The sequence below is a fragment of the Lithobates pipiens genome, unplaced genomic scaffold, assembly GCF_037356315.1.
Source record: "Lithobates pipiens isolate NorthernLeopardFrog02 unplaced genomic scaffold, aLitPip1_a1.2 Scaffold_18, whole genome shotgun sequence".
NCBI classification, from domain to species: domain Eukaryota; kingdom Metazoa; phylum Chordata; class Amphibia; order Anura; family Ranidae; genus Lithobates; species Lithobates pipiens.
The window spans coordinates 618,492,279-618,507,960 of record NW_027507758.1 but is presented as its reverse complement, the minus strand read 5'-3'; the positions used below and the strand labels follow the sequence as shown (position 1 = coordinate 618,507,960).

Genomic DNA, 15,682 nt, shown 5'->3' with positions numbered 1-15,682 from the left:
CCGGTTCGGATTCAGTCCGACAATGCCACCGCAGTGGCTTATATCAATCACCAGGGCGGTACCAGAAGTCTGGTGGCCCAAAACGAGGTGAATCGCATACTTGTCTGGGCAGAAGAGCATGTTCCGTGCCTCTCTGCAGTCTTCATCCCAGGAGTGGAGAATTGGCAGGCGGATTATCTCAGCCGCCAGCAGTTGTGCCCAGGAGAATGGGCTCTGCACCCCGATGTGTTTCGAGACATATGTTACAAATGGGGCACTCCAGACGTGGATCTTTTTGCGTCCAGATTCAACAGGAAACTGGACAACTTTGTGTCAAGGACAAGAGATGCACTTGCTCAGGGGTCAGATGCTCTGACGGTTCCCTGGAATCAGTACAATCTGATCTATGCCTTCCCCCCGAACCCGCTACTGTCACGGTTCCTGGGAAGGGTCAAGAGGGAGGCGAAGTCGGTCCTTCTAGTGGCCCCGGCTTGGCCCAGGCGACCATGGTTCGCAGAAATCATGAAGCTAGCAGTGGGCAGGCCATGGACCCTCCCCCTCCGGCCAGATCTGCTCTCGCAGGGCCCAATTTACCATCCTGCTTTACGCAGTTTGAATTTGACGGTCTGGCTGCTGAGACCCACATTTTAAAAGACTGTGGTCTTTCGGGGCCAGTCCTTTCCACTCTGGTCAATGCCAGAAAGCCGGCCTCCAGGCGTATCTATTACAAGATCTGGAGGGCATATGTTTCCTGGTGTGAACCCAGGAGATGGCATCCCAGAAGGTATGTCATTAACAGAATCTTGGCCTTTCTCCAATCAGGCCTTGAATTGAATTTGGCCATAAGCACCATCAAGGTGCAGATTTCGGCCCTGTCGGTCTTTTTTCAAAGACCGCTTGCATCACATTCCCTGGTACGGGCCTTTATCCAGGGGGCTATGTGGATGAGACCGCCAGTCAGACCTCCGGTATGCCCATGGGATCTGAATTTGGTTCTCTCGGCCTTAGTAGCCCAACCATTTGAACCTTTGCATCTTGCTTCGTTAGTCCTCTTGACAAAGAAGCTAGTCTTCCTAGTAGCCATATCCACGGCTAGAAGGGTATCAGAATTGGCAGCTCTTTCTTGTAAAGAGCCCTATTTAATTATCCATAAGGACCGGGTGGTTATGCGTCCCAACAGGTCCTTTCTACCTAAGGTGGTTTCAGGTTTTCATCTGAATCAAGATGTAATCCTACCATCCTTTTTTTTCAAATCCTCAGTCCATAGAGGAACACACTCCTTACACACTTTAGATGTGGTTAGAGCAATCAGTCTTTATCTTCAAGCAACTGCTCAGATAAGAAAAACTGACTGCTTATTTATTCTGCCAGAAGGCCCTAGAAGGGGTCAGGCAGCGTCAAAGTCCACTCTCTCGAGATGGATCAGACAGGTTATTTCTCAGGCCTATAGCTTAAAGGGGAAGATTCCTCCTTTTCAGGTGAAAGCGCACTCTACTAGGGCTGTCAGTGCTTCTTGGGCAGTGCATCACCAGGCCTCCCTGGCTCAGATCTGTAAGGCTGCGACTTGGTCATCAATCCACACATTCCCCAGATTCTATCAGGTGGATGTCAGAGGGCAAGAGGATATCGCCTTCGGGCACAGTGTACTGCAGGCTGCAGTTTAGGTCCTCAGGTCCCTGGCGGTCTATGCTTATGATCTGTGTCTCCCTCCCCTCAACCTGAGCATTGCTTTGGGACATCCCACTATGTAATGAAGCTCCTGTGTCCCGTGATGTATGATCAAGAAAATGGCATTTTTATATACAGCTTACCTGTAGAATCCTTTTCTTGAGAGTACATCACGGGACACAGGGCTCCCGCCCCTCTTGGGTTTTACGTGGTTCTTATTGCTTTGCTACAAAACTGAGGTGCCTCCCGGATGGGAGGGGTTATATAGGGGAGGAATTCTCCTTAATTAGGGTCAACCAGTGTCCAATCACCAGAGGTGCCTATATAACCCACTATGTAATGAAGCTCCTGTGTCCCGTGATGTACTCTCAAGAAAAGGATTCTACAGGTAAGCTGTATATAAAAATCCCATTTTTTTGTATAATGTGAAAGATGATGTTATGCCGAGTAAATAGATACCTAACATTTCACGCTTTAAAATTGCGCACACTCGTAGAATGGCGACAAACTACAGTACTTAAAAATCTCCATAGGGGACGCTTTAAAATTTTTTAATAGTTACCTGTTTAGAGTTACAGAATATGCTAGAATTATTGCTCCCTCTCCAACGATCATGGTGATGCATCATATGTGTGGTTTGAACACTGTTTACATTTGTGGGCCCAACTTAGGTATGCATTTGCTATGATGCGTGAGCACAGAGGATAGGACACTTAAAAAAAAAAAAAAAAATCGTATTTATTTTTACAATGTTCCTTTAAAAAAAAAAAGAAATGCTGATCATTTTTATTGCTGTCACAAGGAATGCAAACATCCCTTAGGACAGTAATAGGCAGTCACTGTACTCTTTATGGAGGGATCTGAGGTCTAAAGGGCCCCAAATTCCTCCTCTGCACTTGACAGTATTCAAAATGCCAAGATTGGGCACCATTGGCAGCCCAGTAAACCAAAAGTGACGTCATGAGATCGCTTCTGGGTTACCACATCGGACACCCGATCAAAGCCAGTTCCGGCTTTGTTCGGCACTCTGGCCAGCCGGCACGTAGGGACGTGGTGGCTCGGGCCTCCCGGTAGGGACGAGAGACCCAGGCAGGGCATCAGAAGGTGGAGGAATTGGAGAGGGAATGTCCCTTCCCACTGCTTGTAATAACAGCCGAATTGCTGCTTTTCCGCATCGTTTGTTATTACAAGAAAGCCAACCATTGGCTCTATAAAAACAGTACCGGAGTTGAGCAAAATTACATGCACGTACATGATTTTACGGGAAGTGGTTAAAGTCACATAGAAACAATGTATTCAGTCAGTGTGTGTGTTTTCTACAGATGGATCCAGTAATGGGAACCCACCAGAGAGATGTCCCCGTCCTCTGTATTCCCGGGATTCCACACAGGAAGGTCACACCATCCCCCACCATCATCAGGTAGGTGGAGTTGGGGGTCTGTAACATAAAGTGATTGAACACTCTGACACATGGAGACGATGTGTGGACTCTACACGAATATTGAAGGACACAGCTGTATCTGTAGATATTGACTAATGAATTTATTGTACACTTTTACTATTATTTTACTGAAAGGGTAGTTGATGCTTGGGAATAAACTGAGACAGCCAACAGTAAATGGCTTCAAACATGCTTGGGACAAACCTAGATCTATATTCAGACAATAAAGTTAACGGGAAAAAAATAAATAAAAATGGGCCGACTCGATGGGCTACTCCTGTCTTTTTCTGCCATCAATTTTCTATGTTACTAGCAGCTGCGGGTAGGTTGTTGCAGCAGTGCTTGCTCTACTAGAGTCTTCCTAGTGGGAGCAATGTTTCCTTGATCTTGAAGGGGCGATCCTTATTCCTGAACACAGCCCATGTGGCCACTGTTTTTCTGTGGGTGTGCAACTGGTGGGGGTCGAGGAGTTTCATTTTGGGGGTCACTCCCTGTCTGTGCACATTCACCTTTTGTAGCCATGACTGAGTCAGGATGAAGTATGCCAGGTACTCTGAGACAAAGATCCTCTTTCTTGTTGTCAATGTCTGGATCAAGGGAATGGTCTTACCATCCGTATGTTTTTCACCAGATTTGTCAATGCTGGGGCACATCAGTTGTTGTTGTTCTCCTTGCATCCAGACTCAATCAGAAGGTTATCAGTTGTGTGCCCCAGCACAAGAGATCCCTGGACTGATTGTTCAATGTGCTGGTGACTCCATAAGGGAAGGCACTCCCTGATCTATGCCTTTCCTCCTCTAAAGCTCCTACCCAATTTGTTGCAGAGGATAGAGCAGGAGGACTGATTGTGTGAAGAGAGAAGTCTCAAATAACAGAGACCTGGAAATCATCTCTGAGGTTAAGCTTTTGCTCAGTAGGGATCAATATGACAGGCATGCCTTCTTGGTTCTGTAAAGAGATTATGGGAAATATCACTCACCCAACAGCTATCAGAATTGCTAGCAGTTAAGTCCATTGTTGACCTGGTGGACAGTACAGGCTCTCTGACTAGGTCTAAGTCAGGGATTATGGAGACTGTCAGGTCACATTTATCTAACCTCCTGGGCAGAAGGGACCTTGAGCAGGCAGGATTGTTAAACTTTCTGAACTCTACACTAGGGGTGGGAAAGGGCTGTCCTCTTGTAAGTATGACAGAGGACATTACTGCAGATGATGTGATTGATATGCTTGCCATTAAAAAGTCATCTGGGCCAGATGAATTGATAGCCAAGCTTTATAAACATTTTAACCTGTAACCTGGACGGTAGCTGATAACTGCTGTGGAACTTATTCCTTTGTTGCTGCCTCTTATGCTTCTGCAGTATGGGCAGGATTAAACTAGATATTTATTAATGAAGAAGTGCAGCAGCCATTTTAAGGAGACCCCTTTGCAATGCTTTGCTATGGAGTGTCTCCAGTATAGGGACAGCCATTATGGCTGGGTCTGGATCAGTCCTGGGGGGACAATGGTTAGCTGATGCAACACCACAAGAAGTGTATCTTCAGACTGCTAAGGGGAAAGGAGAAGATGGTCTTAAAGCTACCAGGAGCTCAAAAAAAGACTTGGCTGCTGGCTGAACTGCATTCTGCCATCGCTGACCGCAATTGGGTGAAAATTCAGAGATGCAAAAAGACTGCTCATCACACAGGACCTTGCCTCAAAGACAGTATCTTTCTCTGTGGGAGGGTTTGAAGTGTGATTTGGATTCCTGATTAGGTCAGACTATTAGAGAGCACTGCTACTGCTTGTATGGAAGTAAAGGAGGGCCTGTCTCAGCAGGATTGAAAGAGAGACATCACAGCAACTCCTATCCCTGTCTGAGGTCTTAAACATAATAGGAGCACGTGTCTACAGACCCAGAAGAGGGCAATGGGTCTGGTACGAGACTAATATTACAAGAAGTTAATGTATTGTCTGCTGGGAACTGTTGTGCTTTCTTTAAGAGCCCCAACTTTGCCAGCCAATATTTTTTTTTTTCTTTTCTTTTTTTCATCATTGACTGGCCAGTAAGATAAAATGGGGACTGTTATAGCTAGTTAGGACTGTCTTTATATACTGTTGCTAGGTAAATGCAGTTCAGTTCTTTTCATTACTGTTAGTCAGAATACTGCAGGTGTTTAACCAAATCTCTCAGAGTAGCATTATTGTCTTATTGATTGTTCGCATAAGTTAACTTTCTAGGCCTCTTTTTTTTTTTTGGCTATGCTTGGTCCAATAAATGTTTTGTAATACCTCAAGGTGTGTCAGTAAGTGCTGGGTGAGCAAGGGGTGTCATCTGCAGGTGTGCAGAGAAATCGGAACAACAATTCAGTAGCTCCTCTAGGGGTAGTGCTACAAACTCAAAAACAAATATTTATTATGTTGAAGCTTACCAATTCTTACATGTGATGACTGCGTTTTTTATTTTTAAGGATTTCTTTCTTATTTTCTTTTCAAATATTTTATTGAATATAATGCAATAAAAAGAGTCATACAATAGATTTATAGTTAAGTAGAATGTATAAAAGTGTGAAATGAGGCTTCTCGGTATATTAACAGGAGGTGAATACTATAATAACAGTCATGCAATTTGGGATATATTAGTTTAACACCTTTTAGCTAAAGATAAACTTGTATAACGTTTAATAACTGGATTAGATACATAGTAAAAATTGTAGCTTCAAAGTTTAGGGTTGGAGGAGATTTGGTATAATATAGGGTAAAAGAAAGGTTGTTACCAGGAAGGTAATCTTTCTTATTTTCATCTGGCCAGTAAGCCTGTTATTTTTCAACAGAACAGGCTGTGCTGCTGATGTAGCAATTAGAGAGTTTAGAGTGCTTACAGTGATCAGCCTTGTAGAGTGTTGGTTCAGGTGTGAGTCAAGGGTATCCTTTGTGCCCTTCGTGATCGACCTCTTCATTAAATGGTTAGAGAGCAGATCATTGTGTGGGGTGCCTTAAGGCATGGCTGGTGAGCCTCCCTTTTAAGGTTGTGGCTTATGCTGATGATATGTCTGTTTTCACCTCTGGGACAGAAGACGCAAATCAAGCAGTATGGCTTAAAGATCAATCAGAATAAAAGTGAGGTTTTCTGGATGGGAGAGGAGGGTGAATGCTTTGAGCTTTTAGATGCCTTCCCAGATCCCCATCAGAAAAATAAGATTCTCACCACAAATTTTGGCCCTGGCAATTATGGCTGTGCAAATTGGGTGAGCAGGCTGCAAATGCCGATGCCAAGGTGGCAAGTTGGAAGTTCTCTTTGAGGAAAATGGTGGACTTGATCAAAACCTGAATCACTTTTTTCGGCATGTCTGTTTTTTTGTCTGTATTTTGACAGTCTCTCTAAACAAAGATCTACAGTTGTTTCTTCCAGCTATTATGGGTTAACAGGCTGAACTTCATTAAGAGGTAGCAGGGGGAGTCTCTCTGTGTCTTATAGACTCTCTCCACTATAAAATGTATGCTTTCCTGGTGGTTGAATATGGACTGGGAGCAGGGGAAGTCTCTAGTTGTCTTATAGACCCACATAGAAAAACAGAGAGCGCGCAACGACCTTGTGCATTACCAAAGATACAATTTATTTGAATAGTAAAAACAAAGGTCATACTCGCAAGCAAGCATTTAAAAAAGGCTTAATATTACATCAAGGATTCGGAGCCGTGTCTTCTAGACACCTGCAACCTGGACCAGATATTAGGAGGAACCAGATGGCATCGCAAAACGGCTTACGCATTACAAGGGAGTACCTTCTTTATCAGAGCCTCAGCGATAGCAGATTGACTTTCTCAAGTTTCCTTCTATATAGAGCCATTCACATGTTTGGGCGGACGCCCACCGGAACCTGCCGCACCCATCCGGGTGGGCCCCCGTCCACCATGTCACGCCATCTGACCATATCGTATGCCAGATCGCACTGTCAGCCATACAAATATGTCCTATTCTCATAACGAGGGGGCTAAGTTCCTGCACTGGCATCAGAGTGCTTCTCCCGTTATCCACCCAACCACCATCCCACTTAATTTTCTAACCAAATCAAATACTTCATATGTCACATTATGGCACAAATTGATCGTTCCACAAAACACACCTACCCTTTTTGAAATGTTGAATCTGTCGATATCATGTGATCCACCTTTCTTGCCAATAGATGGGATGGAGGGGATGCTGGGGGGGGGGACTTGGGGGCGGGTGTTTTTGGAGAAGAGAGGCCAGGAGGTGAGAGCAGGGGCACCTCCATCGTTTAACTGATGCCAAAGTTTGTAATATTGTGGTGGAATAATACAGGTACGGCATGCGTTTCACTATTTTGTTCATGTGGCACGCACGCTGCACCTCAACCAAGAAGTGTGAGTGGATTTGCGTTCCACTCGCCACTTCCAGTTGCAGTAGACGTCACTTCCGCCCGCAGGAAGTTCTGACAAACGTCATTTCCGGAGCAGGAGCTCAGAGTGCGTCACAACTCAAGCCGTCTGGCTCCCCCGGCCCCTCGCCCTCTAGCTGTGCGGCGGTCCACTGCACGTTCCCACTGCCTGTAAGATCGTGCAGCAGGACCGTGCAGAGGCTCACAGCTTCCTATCTCCCCAGTGCTGGCCATGGAACGCAGCAATTCTCCTCCTGGAAAGGAGTATTGTTGATTCTGTCTGTAGCAAGCCACTAGCCTTCAAGGATTACCCTGGCCCTGTTATGAGGGACAGTCAATGGCTGATTAATTTGGAAAGAATCCTATTGAAGTTTCAGGATTTGGCCTGGCTCTCGTTCCATGTCAGACTCTTTGTGAAGGGGACCTGAAATACTGATTTCTGGGCAATTGAGGTTGCCCAAAGGTGGAATGTGGAAGCATGGAGGACAAGATTTCTTGCCTCAGTGACCTTTCAAAAGCATGGCTTCTGCAGAGTGGGTGTATAGGGCCTTTCAGACTTACATGGATTTTGATTTTGAGGTACTTTTTTTTTTTTGTTAGTTTAGCAGTTTGTTAATTCATGTGGAATGTATGGTTTCAGGCTTTCATTAGTCAAAAAAATCCTTCCTGTTAAGGTGGTGATGCACGACATTCTGGGAGAGGTTGGGAACATTTGGGGTCTTTAGAAAGACAGATGGTGGCAGAAGGTCTGGATAAAGACGTGGATGAATTTCAGACCTTTTTTATTTGCGATCTGTTGATCTCTGGGTGTATAGTTTTCTTCTCTATTCTTTTCGTGTGCGTGTATACTGTATATGTTTTTATATAAAGAGCTGTTGTTTTAGGATCCTAATAAGCAAACATTTCTAGTAATTCTGGTGGCCCCAGATTTGCTGCATCAGATCTTTTTCACGAATTTGGTCTGGTTGGTCAGACGTGCCATGGCGTCTTTTGTACGTCTCTCCCAACCCTCGTTCTTCCACCCTGTGTTGCAGTCTCTGGCGTTTATGGCATGGCTGTTGAAAGTCAGGTCCTGAAGGACAAGGGCCTTTCTCCTATTGTCATCTCCATGGTTCCTGGGGCTCAAATGTCCACCTACCATTTCATTTATTATCATACCTAGAAGGCTTATTTTGCCTTTTGTGAATCATTGTGTTTTCACTCTTGTGGGTTTTCTGTTGCTTTTTTTTTTGTGTTGTTTTTTTTTTTTTGCCCTTCACCCAGACCAGTGGAGAACAGAGCTGAGTTTGCTAACAGAGGTTGGCAATGTGCAAGCAGTGAGGTACAGAATTATTAGGCAGAATCTTGGTAAAGAGACTAGGCTGAGGTTGTCAACACAGGTAGGCAGTATACATGAACAGGCAAGGGTAGTCCAGAGGCAGACTTGATGAAAGACAGGTCAGTAACAAAGTCCAGCAGGATTCAGGATCATGGATAGTAGAGATACAAAATGAAATACCATCCAGCAATGGTCCCATGCAGGCCTCAGGTTTAAATAGTCCACTAGGCACCAGAATCTGTGATGTACATGCCTGTGCATCCACGTGCATGCTCTTGGGTGCACATTCCTATGCACGTGTGTGTGTGTGTGTGTGTGTGTGTGTGCTATTCCAAGCTTATGCACATGCGCAAGAAAATTAGCACAATCTCTCTGATGGCTGACCAGAGGTTCCTGACACTTGCTTGAAGTAAGCGCTCTCATTCCTCCTTCACCAAAGAAGGTCCTCACCTTGGTTAGTGAGTCTCCAGGCATGTGTGTCATTGACAATGGTATTTTCTTCCATTCTGTTGGTTTAGGGTGAAGATTTGATGAACATGAAAGTTGAGGGTGAAGTAGAAGAGACGTATGTGAGGGATGATCAGCAATATATGAAGGAGGCTGGAATGACGAGGACATTCAAAGAAGAGGACACTCCTACAGAGATCAGCACAGGTAAGCAATCATATATTATTTTATATTCCGTTATCTCTGCTCTGTTACTGCATACTGATTGGTCCAGAGTAGGGCGGGAGATTAGTGACATCAGAGGTTGATAATAGTCACCTCCCTGTACTGATACCCGTCCTGCACATTCTTTCTTCTTTTCTCTCAGATAAACCCCCTTCTCTGAGCTTAAGACATAATTGACATATTTAGACATTATTTATGTATAGCGATGAGCTGAGCATACATGGGTCCCATTTGGGGTGGGTTCAGGGAACTTGCTGAATCCAAACCCAATTGAAGTCAATGGAAGCTGAATCTTAGAAACCAATAATGGCCATTTTCTATGCTTATAGGCAAGGGATTGTTAAATGGGGAAGGGGTCTGGACATTGGCCTGGGGAACATGTACCAAAGCAGTTCTCTTCATCTTATTACCCTAGATGAGGGTCTGGTAGAGATGTTAATGGGAGTTGCTGTGCCAATAAAAAAAGGGTTCTTCCTTAAAATACATACAAGGTCCTTATATAAGCATGTAGCATGGCAGAAGAGGAAAAGGGGACGAGTGTGCCCCTCCTGAATAATATCAGGCCACATTTCTTCAACATGGGATGGGGGTCCCACATGAGACTAGGGGACCCCTTTTTCTCCTGTTGATTAGGACAAGAGCCTCTTCTCCCACAACCCTGGTGCACTAGATGTGGGGCGGCAGGAGGGCCATATCAGAATCTGGAAGCCCTCGTATCATGCTTCTCGATATGAATGAGCAGTGGATACATAATACCCCTACTTTTTTTTGTTTCAAACACTGTTTTATGCATTGACATACCTCCTTAGACCCAGTCTGTTTGGACAATAGGGTCACCTGCTGATTTGGCCCCATCCACAGGCAGCTTAGCTCTTCAATAAGACCGTTGAAGACAACACAATTTTACTTCAGCTAACTGCAGTACACAAAAAGGTTTTTCCAGTCTTCTGAAGTGCAAGAAGATCTGACTCTGAGCAGAACTAACAGATTGAGAGAACATGGAAGAAAGTAGGCAGGTCTAGCGGGGACTAATTAGCACTAAACAGGAGGGGAGGACAGAAGAAGATGCCAAATCCCATTCCTACAGAAGCTGTAGTGGCCCCAAACCCCCACTACATCAGACAAAAGTAACCCAGTGCAATTTGAAAAAACAGAAGAAATACAATTAGGTGGAACGGAACACTTATTCACATTCTCATCCCTATTTATGTAGATTCTGGGGTTCAGCTGGCATATGAGATTGTGTTTCAATCCTAGTTACAATAGCGTTTTCACTGATTGCTCCCTCTTCTTTGGGGTGACTTGTAGCTAAAGGGTAACCTAAAATTATATTAACAGTCTTGTTGGGATGAAAAGTCAGGAGGAACATAGAAAACTGAAACACTTATATTTGCAACAGAAACAACTTCTCCAAACACCCTCCAGTGCTGCTTGTCACCAGAAGCCTAGGCCTATGGTCACTTGTTCTATGCTAAAGGGTCTAAAAGTCTGAACTTTGAACCTCTTCACTATCAGAGATCAAATGACCCAGTACCTAGGCCTGTGGTTGTGTGAAGAGCATGCATCTCCCAGTCCTCATTGGTTCCTGCTCTTTTGACAAGGATTTGTAAATGTAGAAGTGATCTGGGAGGAGGAACAAAGGACCTTGTTACTGAAGAGGTAAAGTCGCAGCTGGTTGGGGCATCCACAGAGAAAATCTGCTTACTGAAACCTAACTGATTCAGATGGAATTTTGATTTAAGTAACCTTCTAGTATCTTTGATCATATTTTTTCCAGGACAAACCATCAAGAAACCCTCAAAGTATCATCTCACGTTATCTCTAAGCTGTAAAATGGAAGATGAGGACATCACAAGAGGTTCTGCAGGAGAAAAGACAATGAACTTGGCTACGGATGATGGACTTCACAGTGTAGATAGACCATCAAATCCCTCTGATTCTGAGCAACCTCGTACTGTGAGGGATGGTGCTGGAATCCAAAGGGAGGAGAACATTTCCTGTCCTGAATGTGGTAGACACTTTACCTCTGAATTAAGTCTTACTGTACATCAGAGAACTCACACTGGTGGAAAGCTTTATTCCTGTTCTGAGTGCAGGAAATGTTTTTTTAAGAAATCAGAACTTGTCATACATAACAGATTTCATATGGGCAAGAAGCAGTATTCCTGTCCTGAGTGCGAGAGATGTTTTATAAAGAAATCTGGGCTTGTTCTACATCAAAGATCTCATACGGGAGAAAAGCCATATTCCTGCCCTGTGTGTGGAAAATGTTATACACAGAAATCTGGGCTTGTTCTACATCAAAGATCTCACACAGGGGAAAAGCCATATTCCTGCTCTGTGTGTGGGAAATGTTTTTCAGAGAAGTCCAGTCTTTACAGACATCAGCGGATTCACACAGGAGAGAAGCCATATTCCTGTACTGAGTGTGGGAAATCTTTTTCACAGGTAGCCCATCTTTACATACATCAGAGTTCTCACATAGTGAAAAAGTTGTATTCCTGTCCTGAGTGTGGGAAATCTTTTACACGGAAAGCAAGACTTGTTTTACATCAAAGATCTCACACTGGGGCAATGCCTTTTTCTTGCCCTGAGTGCGGGAAATGTTTTTCGGAGAAATCCAAACTTTACAGACATCAAATTATTCACACGGGGGAGAAGCCGTATTTCTGTCCTGAGTGTGGGAAATGTTTTTTACAGAAATCAGATCTTATTATACATCAGAGATCTCACACAGGTGAGAAGCTGTTTCCCTGCCCTGAATGCGGAAAATGTTTTTCACGGAAATCGTACCTTGTTGTACATAAAAGGTTTCACACAGGAGAAAAGCCATATTCCTGCTCCGAATGTGGGAAATCTTATCCACAGAAATCAAAACTTGTCATACATCAGAGATCTCACATGGGGGAGAAGCCTTTTTCCTGCCCTGAATGTGGTAAATGTTTTTCACAGAAATCAGACCTTGTTGTACATCAGAGAACTCATACAGGGGAGAAGCCGTATTCCTGCTCTGAATGTGGGAAATCTTATCCCCGGAAATCAAAACTTGTCATACATCAAAGATCTCACACAGGAGAGAACCTGTTTCCCTGCCCCGAGTGCAAGAAATGTTTTTTGCAGAAATCAGAACTCATTAGACATCAAAGGTCTCACAGAGGGGAGGAACCGTTTACCTGCCCTGAGTGTGGAAAATGTTTTTCACATAAATCAAGCCTTGTTAATCATCAAAGATCTCACGTAGGTGAGAAGTTGTATTCCTGTCCCAAGTGCGGAAAATGTTCTGCAGGGAAATCAGACTTTATCACCCATCAAAGATCTCACACGGGGGAAAAGCCATATTCTTGCCCTGATTGTGGTAAAAGTTTTTCAGATAAGTCCAATTTTTATAGACATCAGAGGATTCACACGGGGGAGAAGCCATATTCTTGCCCTGAGTGTGGGAAATGTTATTTACGGAAATCACATTTTGCTAGACATCAAAGATCTCACGTGGGAGAGTAGTCTTATTGCTGCCCGGAGTGTGATGAAAGTTTTTCGGAAAAGTCCAGTCCTGACAGACATCAGAGGATTCACACAGGTTAGTAGACCTATTCATCCTCTGAGTGTGGGAAATGTTCTTCACAGGTAGCTTTACATACATTAGAGGCACGGGGAAGAAGTTGTATTCCTGTCCTGAGTGCAGGAAATGTTTTCACAGATATTAGTCCTCGTTAAACATCAAAGATTTCAGGGTCGCTTGCACGGTCGCTAACATGGTGGATGTGTGATCCTGGAGCTCCACTGTGCATCTGCTTTCCTTTCCCTTTCATCTGGCTACTAATAGCCACAATCGGCACGGGGATCAGATATAGCGGCTTCTTGGTCATCGTCAAGGGCAAAATTGTCAGGAAAAGCTCTTCATGTTATCCTCCAGAAGATCAATAGCCCTCTCAGGAGCCTACAATGGATCAGTTCCTCTTATGGCCGGCATCTCCCTCCTTCCATACACAAGACACTGCAGCTGAACTGTCTGCCCTGTTCTCAGTTAGGTGAGGATAGTAATGCTATATGCCATGTTATGTGGTTTCATTGCCTATCTCTGATCCTTTAGTGGACCCCTTCGCATTCTCATTATGACTTTTTGTGTTTCATCCAAACTGTTTCTTTTATTCTACAAGGGAAAGCAGACACTGGTATCCGCCTTGGAGTTGCCGCCAATGCCCTCCCACCTACACCGTTGGTATATCCATGGTGCCTTGAGACATATTAACCTCCTAAGGTTTTTCATAATTGACCTACTTTATTTTTAGTTGGAGGTGACTTCATGTCTTTGGTAAAAAAAAAATGGCATAGGCAGGGAAATGGGTGTACCTGTGCGTCCCTTTAAATTTACCGCCTGTCAGGTGCGCAGCGGCGCATGCACGCTGCGGGAGCGTGCCCCGGGAACTCGATGCTCACCGGTGACCCGGAATTGCGGTGTGGGGAGATGCCCATGTAAAGAAGGCATTTCCCGTTCTGCCTTGTGACACGACAGAGATCACTGCTCCCGGTCATCGGAAGCAGTGATCGCTGTCATGTGAGTGGAAGACCACCCCCCCGACAGTTAGAATCACTCCCTAGGACACACTTAACCCCTTGATCTCCCCCCTAGCGTTTAACCTCTTCCCTGCCAGTGTCATTTAAACAGGAATGGGTGCATTTTTATAGCACTGATCGCTGTATAAATGACAATGGTCCCAAAATAGTGTCAAAAGTGTCCTATGTGTTTGCCATAATGTCGCAGTCACAATAAAAAATCGCAGATCGCTGTCATTACTACTTAAAAAAAAAAAATAATAAGAAGAATGCCATAAAACTATCCCCTTTGTAGACTCTAACTTTTGCACAAACCAATCAATATACGCTTATTGCGATTATTTATTTATTTTTTTAACAAAAATATGTAGAAGAATACATATCGGCCTAAACTGAAGAAAAATTTTTTTTTTTATATATATTTGGGGGATATTTATTATAGCAAAAAGTAAAAAATATATTGCTTTTTTTTTTTTTTCAAAATTGTTCCTCTTTTTTGTTTATAGCGCAAAAAATAAAAAACGCAGAAGTGATAAAATATTGCAGGTCCCCTGGAGCCTCCTCCCCCTTTTCTTTTTAATTTATTTTGAATATGTTAATGAGCTGTTTCTATATTATATCAACCTGAAGGTATCAGGTTTGTTGAATCTGTTGTTATAAAGTGATTGTAAGCCTTCGTCATGTTTGTTATTTAAAAAAATAAATAAATCATACTTGCCTCTACTGTGAAGTTTGTTTTGCATTATGGTGAAAAAAACATGAGAGTTTACAACCCCTTTTTAATCTTCTGAATCTTCTGAATCTCTCCAATGGTAGCGATTATTGATTATGGATGTATACTCTGTTACTACATTCACTGCTACTGTGAAATTTCAATAAAAAGTATTGAACAGGAAGTACTTGTCCTTTTTTAATGGTCATTTTCTTCCAAGTTGGACACCCAAGGGAGATGTATACTTCTTAACTGCAGGCTTTTGGGTACACTCCTCACACTGAAAGTCCAAACTCGGGACAAATTAAGCTCCCGCATCAAGTTCTAGACACATTGCTCAATTCATCTCACCTGTTGGAGGTGACTTCATGTCTTTGGTAAAAAAAAAAAAAATTGTAATAAGTGTATATTTAAAAGAGAAGTATTAGCATTGAAAAGAAAAAAAAGTTGCACTTACCCAGGTGGATGCAGCATCGATCCAATGCTGCATCTGCCCCCTGCTGGCTGTGCACTGAGAACTGAGTGATCAAAGACCACTGATCGCTCAGTTCTCAGTGTTCTGTAAGCAGAGAGCTGGAGCGCTGGGCTGTGGAGAGGGTGTGAACGGCTGTCACAGACTCCTATTAGATTGCTGAGAGGCTGAGCTAACTGTCAGGCCAGGCTTCTGGGTGAATCCCAATCATATGTTGTCTGAAAATGGATCACAGGACTGCAGAACGAAACTATTGACTATTATGGTCATCAAGGTATTGATATAAGGTTGAGATTGTCCCCCTATCTCTATAGGCCTCCCCACAAAGGTTCTCAATTGGTGTTATAGCTCTATAGGCAGCCTGAGTTGACATAGTAGAGAAGAAATTACAGATTTGTAGGTATTTATAGAATTCGGAGCTGTAGAGGGCATGATTCTGTTGGAGATGTTCAATGAGTTAAAAGATGAACCTTGCAGCAGAGAGTCC

General features: G+C 43.7%; 1 protein-coding gene across 1 annotated transcript in view; it reads left to right on the top strand.

Moving 5' to 3' along the window:
• LOC143986845 (uncharacterized) overlaps positions 1-15,682 on the top strand; it is a 237,704-nt gene that overhangs the window by 169,062 nt on the left and 52,960 nt on the right. The window contains exons 10-12 of the mRNA XM_077485254.1: positions 2,970-3,067; positions 9,304-9,439; positions 11,235-12,954. Coding sequence (XP_077341380.1) covers positions 2,970-3,067; positions 9,304-9,439; positions 11,235-12,954 — 1,954 coding nt within the window. The remainder of the gene's footprint in view (positions 1-2,969; positions 3,068-9,303; positions 9,440-11,234; positions 12,955-15,682) is intronic.